Below are 21,533 nucleotides of genomic sequence, written 5' to 3'. Positions count from 1 at the left end.
CAATTGTGCAAAGTGATGGAGGCGATTGCAGCAGCATGGGCACGCTGGCAGCGCTTCCACGAGCTAAATCGCAGCGTTTTGGAGCTAGATGTGGCGGAGATGGAGGCGCAGTTTGAACTGGTGGCTACAGGTCTCTCATTGAACGACAAGCAGGTCCAGGAGCTGTTCAGAGACGACGCACATGGTCTGATAAAGCTGTTAACGCCCCTCCCGATTGCTACAGATGACGTTAGACGCTTCCACTTTACTCTAGTGGCCTCTTCAGTCATTCTAGAAGGATATCTGCAGTCACTTGAAGTGCCAGAAGAACAGGCGACGCGGTTATTGGTCGGGAAGTTGGCAAGTTATGTGTTGCTGCCAGTATTGAAGATAAAGAGCCATGGTTCACTGCATCACGCCGCGTTGGGGATACTCCAGAGACTGTTGAATACACAGAGAGATCACGATGCGGTGAAGACGCTGTTTACTACAGTTCAGGGGCTCTTAAAAGAGGCTGGAGATGATGAACCAAGCTACGACTCGCTCTGCAGATTGCTGGAGCTTCTACAACAGGAAAACAAGTTGATGAACGAGTCAATGCAGGTCTGTGAGGTGGCTATGAAGACCTGGAAACAGCGACCACAGTTCTTACGGGCAGTGGTGCTGCATATTGTGCCAAAGCTGCTCGAAGACAGCGACAAAGGTGTATATCAGACTCTCCTGACGATGGTGCTGGATGCGTGGGACCCGCTGTTGACGACTTTCCCTCAAGAACTGTTGTATCTCGTGTGTGTCATGATGCCCAAGGGTCCACGTGAGATTATTGCAGATGTTAGACTGCAGAATCTAGTGTGCTATGCTCTTCGACACAATGACGCACTACTGCGCAAGCAGGGTCTTCACATTCTCAAGGTTGCTTTCTCTCACTGTACAATGGAGTCGAAGGACGAGAAACAAGCGTGGGTGGATACATGGCAGAGCTTCCTGACGGCCTCGGAAGTGATTCAGATGCACCATGAACAGCATCTGATTGAACAGGTTTGGCCCCAAGTTGCTGGTCTACTGAAGAGCTACTTGATCGTGGATTCAAACAAGCAACAGCAGAGTGAACAATGGCCAGTACAGCTGACGTTCGACTGGATGCAGAGTCTTTTGGTGCGGTTATTCGCCCATGACAACCCCGCCGTGAAGCGGCTATTTATCTCGAATTTTATGGAGACTTACATCGAAAGTTGGAGACTTTGGCAGAAAAATAGCAGCAAGGATGTTGATCGTAAAGCCTCCTTCTCCTGTGCTCCTGTTTTCCAGCATTTTGTGCTTCAAGACGTGCTACGTGCCTGCAACGACCCTATACTTTACAAGCAAGCACATCGAACTCGCTTCCAGGCGTTGGTGGCTGATTTCCTGGCTTCTTTCCTTGCTTTTCAAAGCGAGAACGAGCGTGTGTTGGACGATTTCGTTGCTGCAGTCGAAGAAGCGATTTTTGGTGAAGACGCAGACAGTCACTCGCCTGAAGCTTTGCTAAGTATGTTGCAAGTGTTCCAGTCTCCTCATCTGAAGCGTGCAGCCTCGAAGATGACACTAAGCAGTACAGCTGTAGACCGACTCCGGTTCTTGCTAGACGTGCATGCCATGCAGTCCTTCTCGCAAGCGATGCGAACGAAAATGCTTCGTGCGTTGAGTCACGCGCTCACTGGAGGGTTCGTCTGTGCGTCGTCACTATCGCTGTTGACGATAGCTCGTGTGCTTTGTGTCTTCCCCTTGAGTACTTTGGTAGCAAACGATGGTGAGGCGCTAGTGCATTCTCTAGCGTGGATGGAAGCCTCCTCTTCGGATGAAAACTCATTCTGCTTCACAACAGCTTTAGCAACTGCGCTTCAAACGTATTTGAAGACACCTGTGGAAGGAAGCGTGGAAGGTGTACTGAGTCCGAATCAACTGGCGAGATTGCTGCTCTTAACAGCAGAAAACGTTGACGAAGCAGAGGCTTTTCATCTCGAAGGAACGCCAGGACGTCGGGCTAACGTTCGAGTGATGTTGCGTGCTTCTCTCAGTGCCTTGCTGTCCAAGGTCTCGGAAGAAGTGGATACTGCACGGCTTGTGCTTGTGATTGCCAAGTTTGAAGACCAGGTTCAGGAGCTTGCGGATAGTTGCACGTCGAAATGCTTCATGTTCTCGTTTCAACGTGAGTCTTTCTATGCGGGGCAAGTCAACTGTTCATACCTGTTTAAAGCAGCCATGGCAGTCATCCGGAGCTGGCTGGATGGTGAGATGCAGTCTGGAGATCGCGAACTGGACGATATTATGGAGCTCGTTGTCTCTGCTGCATTGGTGGCCTCACAGATGAGTACACACACGATGACTTCGACTGGTGGGCTGGATCAAATGAACGTCCTTGATGCCCTTTGTGAAGAGCTGAAGGATGTTCTGGCATCGGCTGATCGAAGTGTATTTGACTTGGCATTAGCTGCAAAGTGTCTGTCCATTGTTGGCGAGAACACTGCTGCACTTGACTCTCTGCGTGCATTTGAAAGTGAACGTATTCTCCCCCTTCTACTCGCGCTGGATACGAGTCGACGTTACAGTGGAAAACTCGATGCGCGTTGTGCGATCAGCTTGGCTGCTAGCAAGTGGATCCTGCTGCATCGTGTCGTTGAATCCTCGTCTTTCATCGACACGAAACTATTGCGAGATATATACGACGCCTGCGTTGAGGCCTTGCCCACTGCAGGCATGGATCCTTCGGCGTTGATTCAGATGGTGAACGTGCTGTCGCTCACACTATCGCAACTGGCAGGCTCAATAGTGGCTTCAAATGGTGTTGAAGAACTCGACAGGTTGCTGGATGAAGTCTGGACGGCTTACAACGACAGCAAGGCTAAGCCTGATGCACTTACTCGAGCTGTCGTTATGTGTATTTTCCAGCCGGTATTCCTCCTGCGCAGTGAGCTACAAGCGACGATGAAGTACTGGATTGCGGAGTTTATCCGCTTTGGATCAAAACACAGACCCAACGTCATCTTCCACTTGGCTTGTCGATTATGCCAAACCTGGCGTGCTCATCCAGTGTCGGCGTTATCCTTCGTAGATGAACTCGTTGAACTGCTACTCTACAAAGAACCACTGATTGATGAGAAGGAGCAGCTAACGATGGATACTGGCGCTCCGTTCCAAGGCTTTCAGGGCTTCTCTCCTCTCGACGGCTATCAGACAGCAGCGATCACGACTCACGCTAAGGACAGGTTTGTGCGGCTTATAATGCTGAGCTTCTTGGACGACGTAGCAGTCGATAGAAGCTCTACGACAGAAGCTACCCAGCAGCTCATGAACGCACTGCTCGCTCGACTTCTTCAACTCAACGTGACTCCGGACTGGCAGAAGCAGCACATGCTTAACAGCGATGGATTCGGCAAGAAGTTGCGCTCGTGGCAGGCTTTGTGCATCGTCAGTACACATGTGAACAAGGCGCAGCTGACGGAGTTGATTCCCACGCTTCAAACTGCGTTTGCAGTGCCTCAACTGCCCAGTGTTCGCTACTACATGGAGCTCTTCGGTATGCGGATGGCTACCAAGTTCCCACGTGAGATCTGCTCTGGTCTGTTGCTGCCCATGCTCCAGGATGCGAATTTGATGCCTCAAGTGGGCGCGTCGCTGTTACTTGTGTCCGCTTACCTTGTGGATTCCAAGCTGGACGACAATAGTCTTGATATCGACTGTGGCGAACTACTGGAGACGATGTTACCGTGGCTCAACACGTCTCATGGATACACAAGGGTGCTGGCTCAGTATCTACTGGCCAAAGTTCTACCTCGTCACATTCATCAACTCAAACTGAGCTCGAATGTTACTCCCGGACTTCGCTTTTTGGAAGGTACGGCGCGTTATCTGAGCAACAACAAGGAGTGCAAACGCATGCTACGACGACAGGCTCGACAACTGGAGGAATTCCACCCTGACTACGAGAGCTCGTTGCTTGGAATGCTCTCTTCCGGCTTCATCAGCGAGTTCGGAGAGCTTCTGCCTCGCGACGAGGCTCTTCGCTTCAGCGAACAACTCAAGACAGCCATGAACGAGCTGTACGCGCAGTACCAGCTCGAAAACTTCACTCCGACGCCTTCACAGCAGAAGATTAACGCCGAGTCTGATAGTTCAAATGGAACTCTCACTGTGCAGCGTAAAATTGACACAACCGCTTTGCTGCTTGAGGACAGTGCACTGCCCTCTGCGATGCGAGCGGATTTCGATGCAGCGCGCCGTGGAGTCACTTTGAACGCTCGTCAACGACCTCGACAGCCTATCATCATGTGTGCCAGCTTGGTAGACAAGATCCCGAACTTGGCAGGACTGGCACGGACATGCGAGATCTTCAACGCTCAGAAATTGATCGTGCCAAACCTTCGGATGACGCAGCAGGACGTCACCTTTGCGACAGTAAGCGCTACAGCGCACAAGTGGATGCCACTGGAAGAAGTTCGACCGCAAGGCGACGATTTACGGCAAGCGCTTCTACGTTGGAAGCGCGAGGGTTACACTATTGTGGCCGTAGAGCAAACCGCGTCCAGTGTGAGTCTCGCGAACTACACGCTGCCACGCAAGATGGTGCTGGTTCTAGGGCGCGAGAAGGAAGGGATCCCGGTGGAAGTGCTGCAGCTGGTTGACGTGTGCGTTGAAATCCCTCAGTTTGGGCTTGTACGCTCGCTGAATGTGCATGTGAGTGGAGCTCTGATGCTCTGGGAGTACACGCAACAGCAATTGATGTCTGGAGCACTCGAGTCGACTCTTTAGATGGAGTTGAATACTGGAGAATTCCGTCCAAATACTCTGACAGAATTTATTTGTCGTAATACAAAATCCAAATTATGGCCAATAAATTCTGTCAAAATAATACCAAAAGATTTCAAAAATATTTTTTGCTTTTTAAAATTATTTTTAAAAAAAACTTCACTTTCGAAACATCCAGTTTTATTGATTTTTTTTAATCCCAAACCCTTCTATTATTATATTTTTATTATGTTGAAAAATAGTTTATGTAGTGGGTTTTGCAACTCTTTCGCGACTCCTTTCGCCGAAGCACATCAAAAGCTCCCTCGCCGCCATGACCAAAGTTTACATTCGACCACGGCCACTCGCCACGTCGGAGCAAGGAGACAAAACCATCGAGTATGTGATCGAAGAAGGAGGACGTCTCGTCGTCAATTCAGACAAGAAATTCTCCGGTTTTGCAGGACTTCTGTCCACTGAGAACGGCGAGGCCTACACGCAAGCAATCCGTCCGATGGTCTCTGGGATGCTGAATGGCACCACTTCGTGCTGCTTTGCGTATGGCCACACGAACAGCGGCAAGACACACACCATCTTCGGGTATGACTCAGAGCTTGGCATGTGCCAGCGTTTAGTCCGGGACCTGTTCACTGAAAGTACTAAAGACCTGCTCGTACAAGTCCGATTCTACGAGCTATACAACGGTCAAGTGTTTGACTTGTTAAATAATCGTCAGCCTGGGTTTGTTCGCGAAGATGCGCATGGAAGAATTCATGTTCGGAGTGCCACAACTATGGGGCCAAATGGAGAAGTATTGACTCAATCTCTCCATGCTGCTTATGGCGATTCGGCTGAAGCTGTGCTTGCAATTATTCGTCATGGTAGGAGTTTGCGTGCCGAGGGAACTTCGGAGCTGCATCATCAAAGTAGCCGCTCCCATGCAGTTTTAGAGCTGGAGATCGTGACTTCTGCACTCGCTAAAGCACGTCAACAAGTCGTGTTGGCTCAGTCCCGTGTAGTTCCTTTAGGAAAAGCCCGTGACGATCTGTATATTGCAATACAGTCAAAATTATATGTGATCGTAGATGGGAAAGCAACTGCGACGGGTGCTGAGCCATCACAGGAAGACCAAGATCGACTGGACACGCTACAGAGTCAAGTTGACGCTGCAGAGGCTGAGGTGGCAGCTATGAAAGCACAGGTTGATGCTGAAAAGGTGAAATGTAGCGGCGGAATGTTTGTACTTGTTGATCTCTCTGGCGCCGAGTACACAGGTGAAGGTTTGACTCGCAACTCCAAGGAACACAAAGAAGCTCGTGAGATCAATTCAAGCTTGCTGGCTCTCAAAGAATGTATTCGAGTACAGGCTCGACAAGGAACTGGCCACATTCCGTATCGGAACTCTAAGCTTACTTTGCTTTTGAAGTGTTATCTGGAGACTGACAATCCATCGTCTACCATTATGATCACAAATGTATCGTCAGCTGAAACCCACTTACGAAAAGCTTTGGACTCAATCAGATACGCAACACTAGTTGCTTCCGCTTTCAAGACGACTCAGGAATGAGAAGTTTGCTATTTAGAGGAAGCGTGTTGATAAATGTCAGTATGGTTGAATGTCATGAATCCTGATGATGCTCAGTTTTTTCAACCAACCCACAAAAATTTCCCTTTACTAAGTAAAATGATTGGGATATTTTTTCGTTCAACTCTGTCCATTTATGGGCGATGTCAACTAATTGTTTTTCAACTCCTGAAATTCCCGTTGCCTGTACTGCATATCTACTCCAATTCAGTTTGGCTTCCTTAAACTATTTCGACGTACTTGCCACAAGATTCGAGACCCCGGCCCTCTCCTCGTCGTCCATGTTCTCGATCTAACCACTTGTTGTTTCGGTACTCAGTATCTGGTCGCTCATATCAGCAGCATCGATTGATTGGAGAGACGTCTGAAGCTTGACTGCTGCAGTGTAGCTACTGTTGAGCAGGGTCGCCACACTTAGGAGTAGAAATAAGTAGACGCGCATGTGTTGGCGGCCGGTAGAGAGAAGTGTTGTGATACTTTACTAATTGTGTTGTGACAACTGCGTTTGCCGTTTTCTTCATGAAGGAACCATTCGCTTACACTTCAAAACCAGTTGGCGGTAGTATGAATGCCGCCTCTGGCATCACTATATTATGTCAGTGGTTGGACATAGCGTAATTATTACGCGTAATACCACCCGGACAAATCTTCTGCTTTGTTTACAACGCGCGGAAGCGTTCCAGATGTATTGATTTTGAAACAGCCAAATACGCGTCAATAAGCTCCCAGCGTTTGCTACTTGCGTCTGTCTTCTCTTCGCTTGACTGGGTGTCTTCAAGTGATGGCGCTGCTGCGGGGTGAAACTCAAAGTAAAGCTCCACGGCCGTTAACGCTGTGTCCATCCGCTTATCCTCCAATCTATACACAAACAATCAGCAAAGTTAACATTACAATAGGTTTTTGCCCAAGCAAAGCCATAGAAGCTTACAATAACGACAGGAGATAGTCGATGTCTCCAGTAGCGGCGAGATACTCCACGAAGCCCGGCTCAAGCGGAGTGCCCAGGATCGAAGCGTAGTCCTTTCGTCTTGCTGCTTCGGAAAAACTCTCTTGCATCAAGCGGCAGTTGTCAGCGAATTCTCCATTCTCTCCACCAATGTTCTCATCAAAAAAGCACGACGCGTCCAGCAGTTCATAAAGCACTGAACTGTATGCTCCAGCGTGAATAATTCTCATCAGCGCCTCGAATCGAGCACGTGGATTTGGAATAACCATGGCACATTTAACGGCAAAACCGTACAAATCAAGATGTCTAACGATTCCTGCTCCATCAGGTTCCTCCTCTGCCACCGCATTCAGATCTCGCAGATGAACCACCAATGCAGGCACGTCGATTTGGTCGAGAAAAGGACATCTTTGAAGCAGAACTACCGTTCTCTGCATGACCGAGCGCACGCTGGAGACGTGGATCCCAGCAAAGCGCAAGGAATCATCGCTATCCTTCGTTTCGCGACGATCTTGAGCAGTTTTATAGCGTTTTAACTGGTTATGCTTGCGCTTCAAATGGATCATCGGCGAGGTCAAAACCTTTTCCCACACTTGCTGGCCACAGCTCAATGATCGTACGAACGGCTTCCTGCTCAGTGACCCCATGATAGCCGCTAATGATCGAACCATTCCCAATTGCAACATGTTTGTCAGAACGTCCTCCCATAAATCCGTCGCTGCTACGTCAAAGTCAAGCATGAGTTGGCTGGCACAACGCAGCACCCAGCGCTGCTTAGGAGGGCATCGTCGCAGGAAACTACGTGTGAGGGCCTCTTTATCGCTCTCCAACAAGTGACTCATGTCGTAGGGTACTCGATGTTCTTCAAACGTCATCAAATGATTGTAGTGCTTCGAATGCTCCAGCAGTTCCTTAAAGAACAGGTCGGTGTTATCACTGCCGTACTTGGTAGTGACAAACCGCTCGACAGCAGCATGATACAGTTGGCCCAGCCGCAAGATCACACGGAGCGCCCTCATCTTCGCTCGATACGTGACACCAGCCCGTGGCCGCGGATCTTTAGCAAAATCGATGAGATAACTCAGAACTTGGTGACCAAACAAGTCTCCAGCCTTCACACTAGCACTCGTCAAGTAGAGGATTTTCTTCCCGAAATTTTCATCTGCTTGGTGAAGTTTTTCCTCCGTAATAAGCTCAAACGGATCCTCCTTGGTGTCTTCACTCGAATCCTCTTTCCCGATATGCACAGCGTCTTTGACGAGCCACTCACAAACCAGATCAAGTCGAATCTTCTCTTGTGGTAATTCAAGCAGATCTCCAATACTACTAGCCACTGCATGGAGCATGTCACTATTGTGATTGTAGAACACTAGCGCGTATCGTCTGTACAACTCTTTGAAGAGTTTTTTAGGCTCCGTCACCAATGTAAGCAGCTGATTTGTTAGTTCCTTGTCATTAATCACGTCCGCCACACTTGACACTTGCGATGTGGCATTTCGAAACAACATTTCCACTTTAACTCGTAAAATTTTGGTTTCCAGTCGTGCCTGAGCTTCATGTCCAATGAACGACGTACTGGACGGGTCTTCCGAGTCAGTTTGACCAAATACAGCAGCCTTTAGAGCAAATTCCAGAGCTTTCAGCTTCTCCCCGCCTAATGGAAAGTTCTCAGCGAGCCACTCAGCCGCAGTCACACGGCTCTCCGTATCGCTTAAACACACCAATATGTCTTCAAACGCACTGAACTTGACACTTGTTTCTCCGTCCACTGTCTTTAACTTGAAATTTGTGATCATATTCTTCAAGAGTAACATTTGGAGCTCATCGGGTTCCAGTCGAAGAGGCTCCACCAGTCCAACTACAGCGTTAAAGTTCTCCTTAGTCACCAGTCGAGACAGCACCTCTCGAGGTTTTGTGATAAGCTCATGAAATGAGACCTTCTTGTCACTATTCTCTTTACTTTGAGACGCAACAAACGCTTTTAAATGACGCAAAACGTCCACTCGTCGCTCCACTTCTTCTCGCTCACGATACACCGTGTTCTCGAGCAATAGCCGAAAAATAAATAGCAGCCGATCATAATCTCGACCCGAAATTCTTGGAATACTTTTCAGTAAAAGTTTCACCAAATGCTGCTCGTGAATTTCATCAATAACACCAACAATTTTGTCCTGGTACTCGAGGTTTGTAGAAGACTCGTCCAACAACAGAGCTTCAGCATAAACGAGTGACGGGAAACTGTCTTCGATCTGGTAGTGACGCGTGAACTCCAGTATCGTGTAAAAGTCATAGTTACTCCGAGTGATCAGCTGCGGCACGAGTCGACGAATGTACTGCAAGTCCCGACGTTCAGTTTGGAAAGCCTTGTGGTCGCACTCAATGCCAAGTAGATTGAGGTAATGCCACCACCTCGCATTGCCTTCCAACTCGACACATTGGTGCAAAAATGCGATTTGCTGCCAGGCTCTTGCAGCATCAGCACCAATGAACGCAAGCTTCTGGAAACGATTGAAGTCTTTCGCCACATTTTCACGAGAAATTTGCCTTCGAAAAGCATGAAACGCGTCCTCCTGCTTCATCGACAGCATCAATCTACAAAGACAAAGATTAGAAATGTTCTCAGTGCAACGACAACGAAACAGCGTACCCGAGAGCTAAATAGTTGTCGATCTCTTGTGACTGGAAGACAGTCGATAAGAGCTTCCCCATCTGCGTGTTGACGACGATCGCGGCGTCTTCAGGTAGTTCTTGCATGGACATCAACGCCTGTAGACTCAGCAGATCGGCCCGCTGTTCCACGAGGAACGACACGTAGCGCTTGGATGCGATCGTGTCTCTGAATTCGACTTCTCGTCTGAGATTCTTGTGCTCAGCAATCGCAAACCTGGTCACGAGCTTCATGGCTTCGTAGCTGGACAAGGCACATGCATCTCCTCGATACCAGCGAGGGTACAGCGTCCACGGTGCTGTAGTGTTCGAGACGTTGTGCTGTGTGAACTGTAGTATTTCGTTCACGAGCAACGTGTTCTTGAAGAGAATCAACGTCTCGTCGAACGAATCCTTCTCGCACATACAAAGCGCGTATCGTAGCAGCTCCAGCGTGTACATCGGCGCTTGAACTCGCGCCACTTGAGCTGGTAAATACTGCTGACTTCGAGTAAACGGCGTGTCGTAAATTTCCTTCACGTGGCTTGACGTGTACAATGAAAGAGATATCGCGGTTTTCTTTAGAGCTTCGGCCGGACGGAACTCGTGCTCTGAGCGATCGACTTCTGCGTTCGCTCTCTTGGAGAATAATTCTCGAGAGAACCGAACAGCTTGTAGGATGGAGCCACTGTTAGCAGCGCTCTGGGCGATAAGCGAACGACAGGCCTTGGCGTCGATACCCACGGCAGACGCAAAGCGATTTATGTCAAAGATAAGTCGAGTCCTCTTGTCGTCTTGCTGCAGTCCGTGACTCTCGATGTTGTGGCTTGTTCGCTGTCTCTTTTCAGCAACAGAAGAGCTGCTTTCATTCGACGCCAGAGCACGCTTTTTGCCTTTACCCTTTGCAACGTAGGTCACTGACACGGCTGGTTCTTGCTCGTTGTCGTCTTCAGCAAACAGGATATCGGGTTTTATCAACTGTTTCAGCTTCGCCTCGCACTTGTCTGGATCCCGTAGCGTTGAGATAGAAAGCAGGAGACCGAATTCCGCTTCAACCTGGCAAATCCTCTGCAAATCCGTCAATAACGTGTCAGATAGCAAATAGTCGGAGCTTTCAACGTATGCGATGATCGAGTCATCTCTAGTGGTACCCGCTAATTCCAACAGCGTCTTCAATTCGTGTAAATAAACGTCAACCAGAGACTTGATCATACACAGAATAAACGACTGCGACTTAGCATCGTCTTCTCCATTCATCTCCTCAGCCTCCAGCTCCAACAACGTCACGCCAAACTCGACAATTTCTTCCATAATGGACGCGTAAAGCATCACGTTGGACTTGGGATCTCTCCGTTTCTTGACTTCTTCAAATGCTTCCATCGCCTTGGTCACTCTGGCTGAAACCTCGTTTAAAAGACCATCCGTTGTCATTGTATCACACTCCGTTAACAAGTTTTCCGTATATCCAACTACTGCTCGATCGCAGCAGAGATCACTGTACGCATCAACCAACAGCATCGCATCCACAAAAGCTGAGGGTATTGAGACTTGGTTCAAGATGTGTGACACCAATCGTGACGCGCTCTTTGTATCGGCAATATCGAACTGCTTGATGCCATACTTGGTCAACATATCCTGGATCTCCATCAATCGCACATGTTCTTCCAGTTCATCTTGTCTCTCAGACTTCCACTGAGTGCAGTTGTGTGCGTGCTTCTTCAGTGCATCGGAATACGGAGGCAGTGTTGACCTCAACAAGGCCAGTGTAGCGTCAATACGAACGTTAGTATCCGAAATTTCATCCAGCAGCACTAGAGCTCTCGTTTCTTCAGCGGATTGAGGAGTCTGGATGGATTCTGCCAGTTCTTTAACGTAGTCGTGAAGAACTGGATCAATCTCAACGCTACAGAATTCAAGATATTTTCTAACATGATCCTCGATTGCGGTCTTGAGCGACGCAGTATCCAACACACGGTCAAGCATACTCATCGCGATAGTTGCAGGAGTTTCGTCTTCAAATACTGACAGTGAGATAACGAAATGGTGCTCCGCTGCGAGACGCTGGACGTGTCGTAGCTTTTCACTCAAACGTTCGATACGTTCAAAGACATTCGACTCCTCTTGAGCCGATCTCGACGTATGCCTCCTAAACTCGTAGAAGGAAAGCATCGCACCGTTCTCTCCACTTTCAGGTTTAAGTACATTACAGATGCGAATAGCGGTGTCCAAATCACTGTTAGCTGCTGTATCTTCAGCCCTCTTCAGGACCCAGAGCGCTACCTGGTCAAGCAGAGGTCTAGTTCCAGTCTCTGTAGTCGTATCTGCTTCAAGGGATTGTGTTTGGTCAGCGTGATGGATCAAGACTGGTATAACTTCGTTCTGGAGCCAACTTGCATACACTGAGACTGGGAGCGACGCGGGAAGGTTCTCCAATAGTGTACCAATGTTGCGAACGCTAGCGTCATCGACGTGGCGTCCCCACATTATCCTGACGGCTCGCATCGAGCCCAATTTGAGGTATTTTTCCAGCAATTCAACCACAGATATCGCCCGAAATTGATGCCATTGTTCACGTAGCGTATTTCCTTTTGTTTCTGCAGTCGATGAGCTTCGGAGTAGCTGAAATGTGGTCCATTGGTACGACAATTCACTGATTTCATCACACCAACGCAGTAAACTTGCCATGCGTAGTGATGACCTTGGCGATGAACTTGTGTACTCGCGGATATTCGATGCAACATGAACTAAATCTTTCAAAATAACACGAGTTTCATCCTCGTTATCTCCAATACTGCTCGTACAGACTTTCAGCTTGCCTTGATACTGCTGTATTACTCCTTTCTGCATGAGGGACGACATAGGTGTGTCCACAAGAGACTCGGCTATCGTGACAGCATCTTCCTCGAATACCGTTTCTCGATCTTCACTCTCAACACTTTCGTCTGCTTCACTTGTCGAATTTTCGACATCTTCTCGCAGCAGAACCATGGTGACCCCACGGTTGGTTTGGCATGCTGCGAGCACTTGACAGCGACTAATATCACTAGTCGTCGCAAAAAGCACTACGTTGTGTACGATATTGGACTTCAGGCAATCGATCCACTCCAGTCTTGAGACCACTTTAGCGTTCGCAGCACCAGATTCTGTACGCCGAATCCGAACCAATTGAAACGTTGACATTGATGTCCCGTCATCAGAAGACCCGACAGCGAGAAGCAAGGTAGATTCTGCCCCGTTCTCTCCACAGCTTCTAATCACTGCAAAGCTCATTATTCTGAAAATATCTGCCTCGAACAACTCGGTCATATCGCGCCAGTTCCACCTACCACAGAGTACACAAGGCGGTTAAATATGTCCTCTCCAGTACACTATGCTAACTCAATATCCATACCAAGACAGTTTCCCTTCACAAAGAATCACGAGCGCGTTGTAGTTTGCATCAAAGTCCATTGCTTCAACGAGAGCTGATCTGGAATCATTCACTGCCACTTGCTAGACAGTAATTCAACGTAAAATTCTCACAACCCTTGATATATATATATTAGCTGCACGTACCTCAATTCCAGATTGTTTCTCATTATCCCTCGTCTTCCACACACTTAGAAATGCTTCATGATTCCCTAAAAACACAAAATTCTCCGCCTGACACCGCTGAACCTACAACAAATAAAAAAAGCTAGCCATTCAGTAATACTGTAAAACTAACATACATAACCTCTTCGGTTCGTACCAGCATACAGGACTGTGCATTTTCCTTCAGCCGTCCAACACTCGTCCGATCAAAGCGAATGATCCTCAGAATCTCACTCAGCGCCTCCTTGGGCTTCTCCAGCAGCAATTCCTCGAATTCCGCGAGCTTCAAGTTACCCAACAGCAATAATATTCCATGTTTTGTCACCACCACCACCTCCTGCGCGCCACTCAAGCCTTGTGAAGTGGCAAATTTAATTGAAACGACACAGTCCGAGCCCCCGCGCACCACTTGGTGTCCGAACAATAGTGTACCATTGCTCTTGTATAGAGACAACGTTCCTGTAGCGTCTGCAAGCGCTAGAAATTTTCCACAGATGCTGAAGGCCATCGCCTGCACCTTTTCATGGGTCTCGATGGTTATCTGCGCTGCATTTTTCGCTCCGTCGAGATCTAATACGTCCACGAGCTGCACCTGAGTCCTGTCGCCTACTATAACTGCACATTTAGACCCGTAAACGGCGATCCACGGCGCCTTTTGGTCCTGAATTGAAGAATGTATGGATTCTAGCTGTGAATTTTGGGTTGTTGTTGAGGGCAGCTCACACAGCAGTGACGCCGTGAATTGCAAAGTTTTGTCGTTTACGCTGCTACCATTGCCTTTATCTTCGCGCTGGACGGTGTAATGAGTGTTAGTACTGTACGTAGCGAGCTAAACACAAGATGCATGGGGAACATACGCTCATATTCGCCGATGGAGAGTACTTTCAATATGATGTGTAACACATGAAACAGTATTCTAGTTTAGAGGAACCATATTCTATTCAAGGGAGCTGATAAAATTGAAACTCGTAAATTACGAAAAAGTGCAAAATTGGCGATAGGAATAAATAGATTCGACGTCTTGGATTGACGACGTCTTGCGGACAGCGCAATGATCACACCTGCCGCTCTCTTGTCGACGGCTCAAACGGAATTTGTGACGCTTTCGTTCCGCGGGTTTGCGGTCTGGTGGATTGTCATCTTTGGGATTCATCTGGTCACGTTCATTTTTCACGCGTGTTACGCCAAGTTTTACTGGATGTTCGGCTCCACAGTTTTGAGCTATTCTTTGGATTCGTATGACGTTGGAATGCCTCACAAACACTTTCGTACAATTTCGTACGTGCACATGGTTGTAGCCTGTCTGAACGGTGGGTTGTTACTGCTCATGGTTGTCGGATCACTGCGTAGACGCAACTTGGTATTTTATCCATGGTCACGGTCGATTGTAAAGCGACCGAAGAAAACACTGAAAAACAATGCGGGTGCAATAAATTACCACGTTGGTAACGAAACCTCAAACCAAATTATGGGTAAATCAACCATCCAAATGCTTCGAAGGGCAACGGCGACCTATGCAAATATCGCTAACCGACGTGGTGCTATTGGCGTTAATGGACGCTACTTTTACATAATTCTCGTCTGTCGGGAAATTGTCGAGACGACATTTCAAAGTGTACAAGCTTTTAGAATGAGCAAGTATCTGTCACGTTCCGTTTTGAATCGCTTTTACGTCAGTTTACTTGTGATCAACTGCTGGTCGTCCGTATTCGTACACACTCGTCTATTTAGTAACGATGAGGCTCGTCGAAGGCTTGCCGCGATTGTGCTTGATTGTACATTGGACCTGATGTCTGCGATGGGGGTCTCAATTATGATAATTGTAAATTACGTAAATGAATTCGATGCTGAGCTGATGAGTTTCAGCTTCGAACTACTAGAAGACAACGACTGGATGGCTCAGATGCTCGATGAAGCGAGACTTGTACTGGTATCTTCATGGTCAGACCTGATTTCTCGAGTTGTATTTGCACTTGGGATCATCGCAACCACTGCGAGTATGAAAGAACTACTACGCTGGAAACCTGATCGAGGGAATCGCATCACACATGCACAAGGTCCTAATATTGCTGATGTCAAGCATCGTGGCACAGTTGAACCAATTGTTTCTCGCCAGCCAGCACATACAGTTATGGGTGCAAATAATGACGGTACTGCAGAGCAACCAGGAAGCTATAAGTGTCTGATTCCAAGGAATTTTTGGTGTTACAACGCGCATTTATCGAATCGAACCAGGCGCATGATTTTTATTTTTGTTCACTGCATATTTTTCGCATGGGGTGCTGTGATTCTAGCTTTACACGTCCAAGCATCTTCGAAGACGCCCTTAGTGGAATGTAGCCCCAAGGTATATCCAATGGCCGGAGCGCTTCCGGCATGCTTTGCTGTGGAATTTGACTGCTACAAAGTGGGGATAACTGGCGCAAAAGTCGATGTTATAGATCAATGGAAGCGATTTGACCACACCACCGTAGTGAAGTTACACATTCTGCATTGTCCTGAGCTAGAGGTCCCTGAAATGTTCCAAGAATTTATTCGACTGCGTGAGATCTGGATCTACAATTCGACTATTCGGGACTGGGGGCCAGAAGCAGCCGTCACAAATTCGTGCCATCCTAACCTTACTGTGTTATCCATGATTCGAACCAACTTGACAGACGGACTGCTCCCTCTCGGCTTTCAATCCGATGATTTTCCGATTAACCTCACACAGATCAACTTTTGTGAAACAAATCTCCGGACACTACCCGACGATATCGATGGCAGGTGGAATTTTAATGCGAGTATACACATCGAGAATAGTCAGCTGTCAGCGATACCATTGTCACTCATACGACTGCAACCAATATCTTTATCACTCACAGGTAACCCCATCAACGAGCTACCCTCTAAACTATTCGAAACTCCAGATATCCAGTATATTTCTGTTAGTTATACCGATGTGGTAGAGCTACCTCGCAATGTGGCACAACCACCATTACACCCAATGGTCATCGACTTAGCTGGCACAACTATAGCGTTCTTCTGGTCGTGGATTGATCCATTCATTGAGAATGCGATAGGAGACACTCTGCAAATTATCGCGGGTGGAACTCCTTACTGTTCAGATCTGGCCACGATTTTCAACGGATTAGTCAGCAACTTCAGCGCTGTCTTCCATCAGGGTTACTCTCAGTATTTGATGAATGCATCCGAGAGCAATTGGAATATTATCCGCCAAGCTATTGACTGCGATACTCGTACGTCTGTCAAATTTCCTCTTGAGTCGTGGGATGCTCAATACGGAATGGAATTTCAGTGCTAGCAAAATGAATGGGATACACTTTTCGCAAAATAATAGCAGCTTAATTATGACGTCGAGGGGTTTGATACAACGATACTTCAGTGTTTTTAACCATAAAAGGTTACTTAAGTAATGAGAATGAATGGGTCGCCACAACTAGGGCTTCGCGAAGACTGAGATAGGAAATATCAAACGCGCTACGGAATCGACGCTGTTATGATGACGTATCGGTAAACGTCGACTACAAATGAAGTAATTGGCGAAGCTTCGGTGCGCTAGATGTATTAACATGCCCGTAGTCATTTGGCTGAATTTGACCTAGAATCAGCTTATAGACCAAAACCTAACTTGGACTTTGTATGAGGGCGTTCGAAGCAGCTTAAGTGCGATGTGTTGTCTACAACAACTATTCCTGATAAATGGAGCTACTCTGGAGGCTTCCTAGTCTAGAAATTGTGGTTTTTGTCCTATAATCAAGGACAAAACTCACATCGCTTTGTTATTAGTGAAAAATTTCATGCTTCAAAGTAATAAATTTCGCCCCTGTATACAGCAGTTGACACTACGAAGAATATACCACGTATATAACTCTTTAAATAGTACATGTATTAATATATGACCTTGGCTGTAATACCTCACAACTCTCGAAGCCAAGGCGCTAACTTTTGGTCCAATTTTTGGCCCTAACATTGAAAAATGAGAATTAAAACTAAGGGCAAATAGAACCTAAAGTTAGCTAGCGCCTTGGTTTCGAGACTTGAAAGGCCTTACTGCCAAAGTCATACAACGGAAATTCCCGAATAATACCCCAGGCACTATTTAGTGGCACCCTCGTCTTATACTGGTAGCAACCCTTTACTAATGATAGTTACAGCTAGCCTTTATCACTGCAAACAATTCAGTCGTCAGCAAAGCCAATCCTTTTGCGTACAAGGTCGTCGATGATCGCGACACTTGTGTACAACCGATGTGCAACGATGGTCAAGTTCAAGCTCAGACAACTCGGCCGACATGCCCGGTGAGGAGGTGATTGCGGTCGGCGTGATTATGAAGATGATTATAAAGTGCCTTTGATTATGGGCAGTTTATGTTGTTGGCATGTTGATGTGGCACAAGCCTCCTGCGCACTAGGAGCCACCTAGTGCTTTATATGTACCAGGACTAGCTGTAGCTCTGATTTTTCTTCTGCTCATTAAATAAATTTGTCTTTTCGAGACAATCCGGATATCGCGATATGAAGAGTAGTGCTAGGATTTTCTTGTTGGTTTTTTTTCTGATAAAATAGGGCATATCGACGAGGCTAGAGAAGGTTTTAGGTCATTTATCGCAGTTTAAACTACTAGAATGACTAGATGTACACTGCACCAAGTTTATCAGTGAGGTCATTACATAGTTACTCGATGAGGGCACTATTCGTACTTGAGTTCACCAAACTGGTAGACTTGCTTTATATAAAGTCCCGTGATAATACTGTCAAACTTGAAAAGTCGATACAATGTAATGATAGAAGAAACCCCAGTCAAATAAGATCAAAATCAAGAGATTTGGTACAAATTAGCCTTCATACCGATTTAAACCACGTGCCCATCTATTCAAAGCTGATTTCATCGGAAATGAGCTTCAGAAAGAGTCACAGTAGAGACTTTGGATAGTCCGGTGTGTCGTCGGATACTTCCATAAATTTGCAGATTAAAAATATTTCGTTTCAATCCCACTAAACTTCATAAATTTGCACCAGCCAGCCGCCATAACGTGATCAACTTGCAACACTTGATCAATAGTTGTTCTACGGGCAGTATTAGCTAAGGGAGGTTAATCTGTACCACAATACCATCACTACTCTTCATAATCTGTTGCACGCCAGCAGGGGCACTTCATATTCATCATCAGGGCACTTCACACTCATCACCAAGCAAGGGTTGGAGCGCGGAGCTATAATACAGCAGTATTATAAATATCCCCACAGGATACCCATCTCGTAAAGCAAGAAGCGTAGGATTCCTGTCACATTATAGTGCAGAAGACGCCATACAAATACGCTTGTACTGGAGTTGTTACATGTGCGGGATACACCCTACCATGGAGAAGTTTTCGATTATATTTCTCTAGCAATTTCACCGCATTAATGGAACAGCCCTCGTGCAGGTACTTATTTGGCTTTAGCAGCAGCGATCGCCATCTTTGTGGAAAAGTCGAGGTACGCAATTGCTATTCCGTCCCATTTGGCTTGGGTGTACTTGCCAAGCAGAGCTAAGGCATTGAATATCAGCTGGGGGTCGACATTGTCCTTGTGCCATGTGCTGAACATCTTGTCTTTAAATTTGGGGTTCTTGAGTATTGCCTCTATCGTAGCGTCATCCAATTGGTCTGCAATGTTCTTCACTTGCGCGGCCTTCGCCGCTGCGGTGTCAGCTGCTGCTTTCACTTGGACTTTTGCGATGGCTAACGCCTCCTTGATTTCTTTGATACGCTCAGCCTTCCGTAGATTTTTTAGCTTCGTCCACCCGGAAAGTCCATTCAGACCTCGTTCTTCCTCTGGGTCTTCATGCGTGTCGACCGTTTCTACAGATTTCAAGACTCGGAAGAACGCCTGGTTTACAAGATTCCCCGCGTCAATTGCGTCAACAGTATCTGGCGAAGTCACCTTCTGCCTCAATCGCGAGTGTGTCATTGCGTCCGTTGACCGGGCATTGGTGTCTGCAGGGAGAGCGAATCCAGCCGTCGCAAGTAGAACAAATGATAGACGCATTCTCTGAGAGATAAAAAGTCCGGGACTTGGCACCTTGGCAGTTGTTTTAGAAGTGAATGAGGATTCCTTGACTCAAAGACCTTGATCGACTGGCGAGGAGACTAGTAGTCTCAGACTACATGTACATGTTCATGCACTCGTACAGCGGTGGGTTCAAGCCCGTTCCGTGCACTTGCAGATCATCTGCGAATTGCATTATACCCTAGAATGCTTCAATTAAAAATCCTAGTATACTCAAAACCATTCTGGTAAATAGTCCATTAGAGGTCCACATTATGTAAACAAGAATTGTCCATAAACTTATCCGCATTAAATGATGCAGGTTATTAGTTTTGTAGTGTACTTCGGTTGAGGCACTACTTACAGTACTGTATACTTGTTCCAGACAATCATGTGTTTGGTATTTAAATGGGCCACAGTATTTTTTTTGTCAAAGATCGCACTCGTCCACCAGCCAAACTAAGAAGTACGGAGTTCACTATGTACAACCCCCCTCGATAAGCGTCGGGATTAGACGGCGAATTTAGATTTACAAATTTAATAACTACACATTCCAGCGCTTCCAGAAAAAATAGCAAACAGAATCTGTAAGCTATTTTTCTATATTACAGATTCGAAAGGACCACCATGATTGCGTGCGAACGTCAACATTAGATAGTCAGCATCAATGCATATCACATGTAAAAAAAAAATCCCCCTCGATATGCATAGCTCGGGATTTGCATACCCTGTCATATCTGCTGATATGGATTTGACAAAATATACGTGTTTTATGTTCAACAGTTAATATCCTCTGAAATGGTATATGCAATGTCGCTTGACAGCTTCATTCCTAATGACTCCAATTTGGATGCTATGTTTCGTGTACTTATTTGTCCATTTAGTGCGCTTTCAGTAGTTCCACCAATTATAATTTGGTTTAATTAAATTCCTTGTCAGCCTTAGTACCGGTACAAGAACATAGAGCCTTATTAACCCTTGAACTTGATAATATGACCATATGTTAATCGTAATTGTCTCATCTCGGCTGATTTAGGGCAGGGATGGTGAGCCCTTTAACCATTCGTCTATGTTTCTCCGTCGATTGGCCCTTAATACACGCTGGCGAGTAGAGGAAAAGCTCACTGAACTATGCTCCTTATTAGCATTGATAAATGTGGACTGACAGCACAATATATGCATCGCTGCTTGCCGGTGGGGTGCACTCCTGGGGGTGGGGGTATGGTTTGCGGGTAAGTTACCGATAAAATCTCGAAGGAGATGTCTTCTAGCGTATGAAAGGGCCATGGATCGGACGAAGTGGGTTTTAAATATTTTCGCAGCCTAGGGTTTTATTTCCCAGATTAGCGGTGTCCAACTAGGTATCATACAGTACAGTACTGCGTAGTATGTGAGTTTAGCTGCTGTTGTATGAAATACTGTAAATCAACAGAATGTTGGACAATAGGTATGTCGAACCTTCGAATAAGCAAAAAAATATCAGCAAAAATCAGCGTAGAACATAAGCAGTCATCTTCATCAAATATGTATAGGAGGACTCACTATTAATAAAACATGCACAACTTCCCCTTGACAGAACAGGTGGCTCAACACTTGGGAAGATGGGGGGAAGATTTGCCCTGTGATAAAGGTCGTCTGTTTGGCGAGCTATCCGTGTGCAGACACATTACTTATTGATGAAAATTCCCTCCATAATATAAGCTGATTATTTCTAACATAAGCCACCTCATGAGGTGGCTTCGACGAAGAAAGGGATATAAGCACTTTCTTGGAAAAAATATCAGCAAAAATGCAGCCAAAATATCAGCAGCATTTTTGCAAGGTTTGACTCCCCATGTTGACATCATTTTTTGTAAATGATACGGTAAACTTAGAATAGCAAGATAGTTTGCACTGAGACAAAGAAGAGCTACTGGAACGCTTGATGACGACACCAGGCAGCGAAACTGTCGAGGTGCAAACAGTGACTAGGTTAGGGTTCGTACTGAATGTTCTCTGGATATTTATATCC

At 46.6% G+C, this 21,533-nt stretch overlaps 5 protein-coding genes across 11 annotated transcripts; 3 read left to right on the top strand and 2 right to left on the bottom strand.

Annotated features, from left to right (window-relative positions):
• Positions 1-5: 5 nt before the first annotated feature.
• PPTG_05816 (hypothetical protein) lies at positions 6-4,873 on the top strand. The gene has a single exon (XM_008899543.1). The coding sequence runs from the start codon at positions 16-18 to the stop codon at positions 4,762-4,764; it is 4,749 nt and encodes a 1,582-aa protein (XP_008897791.1). The 5' UTR covers positions 6-15; the 3' UTR covers positions 4,765-4,873.
• Positions 4,874-4,996: 123 nt separating this feature from the next.
• Positions 4,997-6,427, top strand: PPTG_05815 (hypothetical protein). The gene has a single exon (XM_008899542.1). The coding sequence runs from the start codon at positions 5,075-5,077 to the stop codon at positions 6,305-6,307; it is 1,233 nt and encodes a 410-aa protein (XP_008897790.1). The 5' UTR covers positions 4,997-5,074; the 3' UTR covers positions 6,308-6,427.
• A 1-nt stretch (position 6,428) lies between these two features.
• Positions 6,429-14,382, bottom strand: PPTG_05814 (hypothetical protein). Of its 7 annotated transcripts, XM_008899535.1 has the most exons (7): positions 14,348-14,382; positions 13,648-14,280; positions 13,473-13,574; positions 13,309-13,409; positions 9,919-13,239; positions 7,254-9,863; positions 6,429-7,183 (listed from the first exon to the last, which is right to left on the bottom strand). In XM_008899535.1, the coding sequence occupies exons 1-7, from the start codon at positions 14,351-14,353 to the stop codon at positions 6,985-6,987; spliced, it is 6,972 nt and encodes a 2,323-aa protein (XP_008897783.1). In that variant the 5' UTR covers positions 14,354-14,382; the 3' UTR covers positions 6,429-6,984. The 7 variants fall into 7 exon arrangements, with proteins under 7 accessions (XP_008897783.1, XP_008897786.1, XP_008897787.1 ...); XM_008899538.1 differs by having other exon boundaries at positions 13,309-13,399; positions 13,473-14,280; XM_008899539.1 differs by having other exon boundaries at positions 13,309-13,574.
• A 159-nt stretch (positions 14,383-14,541) lies between these two features.
• On the top strand, positions 14,542-16,866 carry PPTG_05813 (hypothetical protein; the record flags this gene model as incomplete). The annotated part of the gene is made up of 2 exons (XM_008899534.1): positions 14,542-15,640; positions 15,785-16,866. 2 exons carry the CDS (start codon positions 14,542-14,544, stop codon positions 16,792-16,794), a joined length of 2,109 nt encoding a protein of 702 aa, XP_008897782.1. The 3' UTR covers positions 16,795-16,866.
• A 2,056-nt stretch (positions 16,867-18,922) lies between these two features.
• On the bottom strand, positions 18,923-19,522 carry PPTG_05812 (hypothetical protein; the record flags this gene model as incomplete). Its single annotated transcript, XM_008899533.1, has 1 exon — positions 18,923-19,522. One exon carries the CDS (start codon positions 19,520-19,522, stop codon positions 18,923-18,925), a length of 600 nt encoding a protein of 199 aa, XP_008897781.1.
• Positions 19,523-21,533: the final 2,011 nt, after the last annotated feature.

This window comes from Phytophthora parasitica (assembly GCF_000247585.1).
Source record: "Phytophthora parasitica INRA-310 unplaced genomic scaffold supercont2.8, whole genome shotgun sequence".
In the NCBI taxonomy this organism is placed as follows: domain Eukaryota; phylum Oomycota; class Peronosporomycetes; order Peronosporales; family Peronosporaceae; genus Phytophthora; species Phytophthora nicotianae.
This window is presented reverse-complemented; position numbering and strand designations above follow the sequence as displayed.

Bases quoted from the DNA above. Each gene is read 5' to 3' on its own strand.
- PPTG_05814 (XM_008899535.1), bottom strand. The intron at 13,410-13,472 runs GTACGTGCAGCT...ATTACTGTCTAG, and splicing joins AGAAACAATCTGGAATTGAG to CAAGTGGCAGTGAATGATTC. The intron at 13,240-13,308 runs GTATGGATATTG...ACTCTGTGGTAG, and splicing joins TGTGAAGGGAAACTGTCTTG to GTGGAACTGGCGCGATATGA.
- PPTG_05816 (XM_008899543.1), top strand. From the start codon at position 16: ATGGAGGCGATTGCAGCAGCATGGGCACGCTGGCAGCGCTTCCACGAG.
- PPTG_05815 (XM_008899542.1), top strand. From the start codon at position 5,075: ATGACCAAAGTTTACATTCGACCACGGCCACTCGCCACGTCGGAGCAA.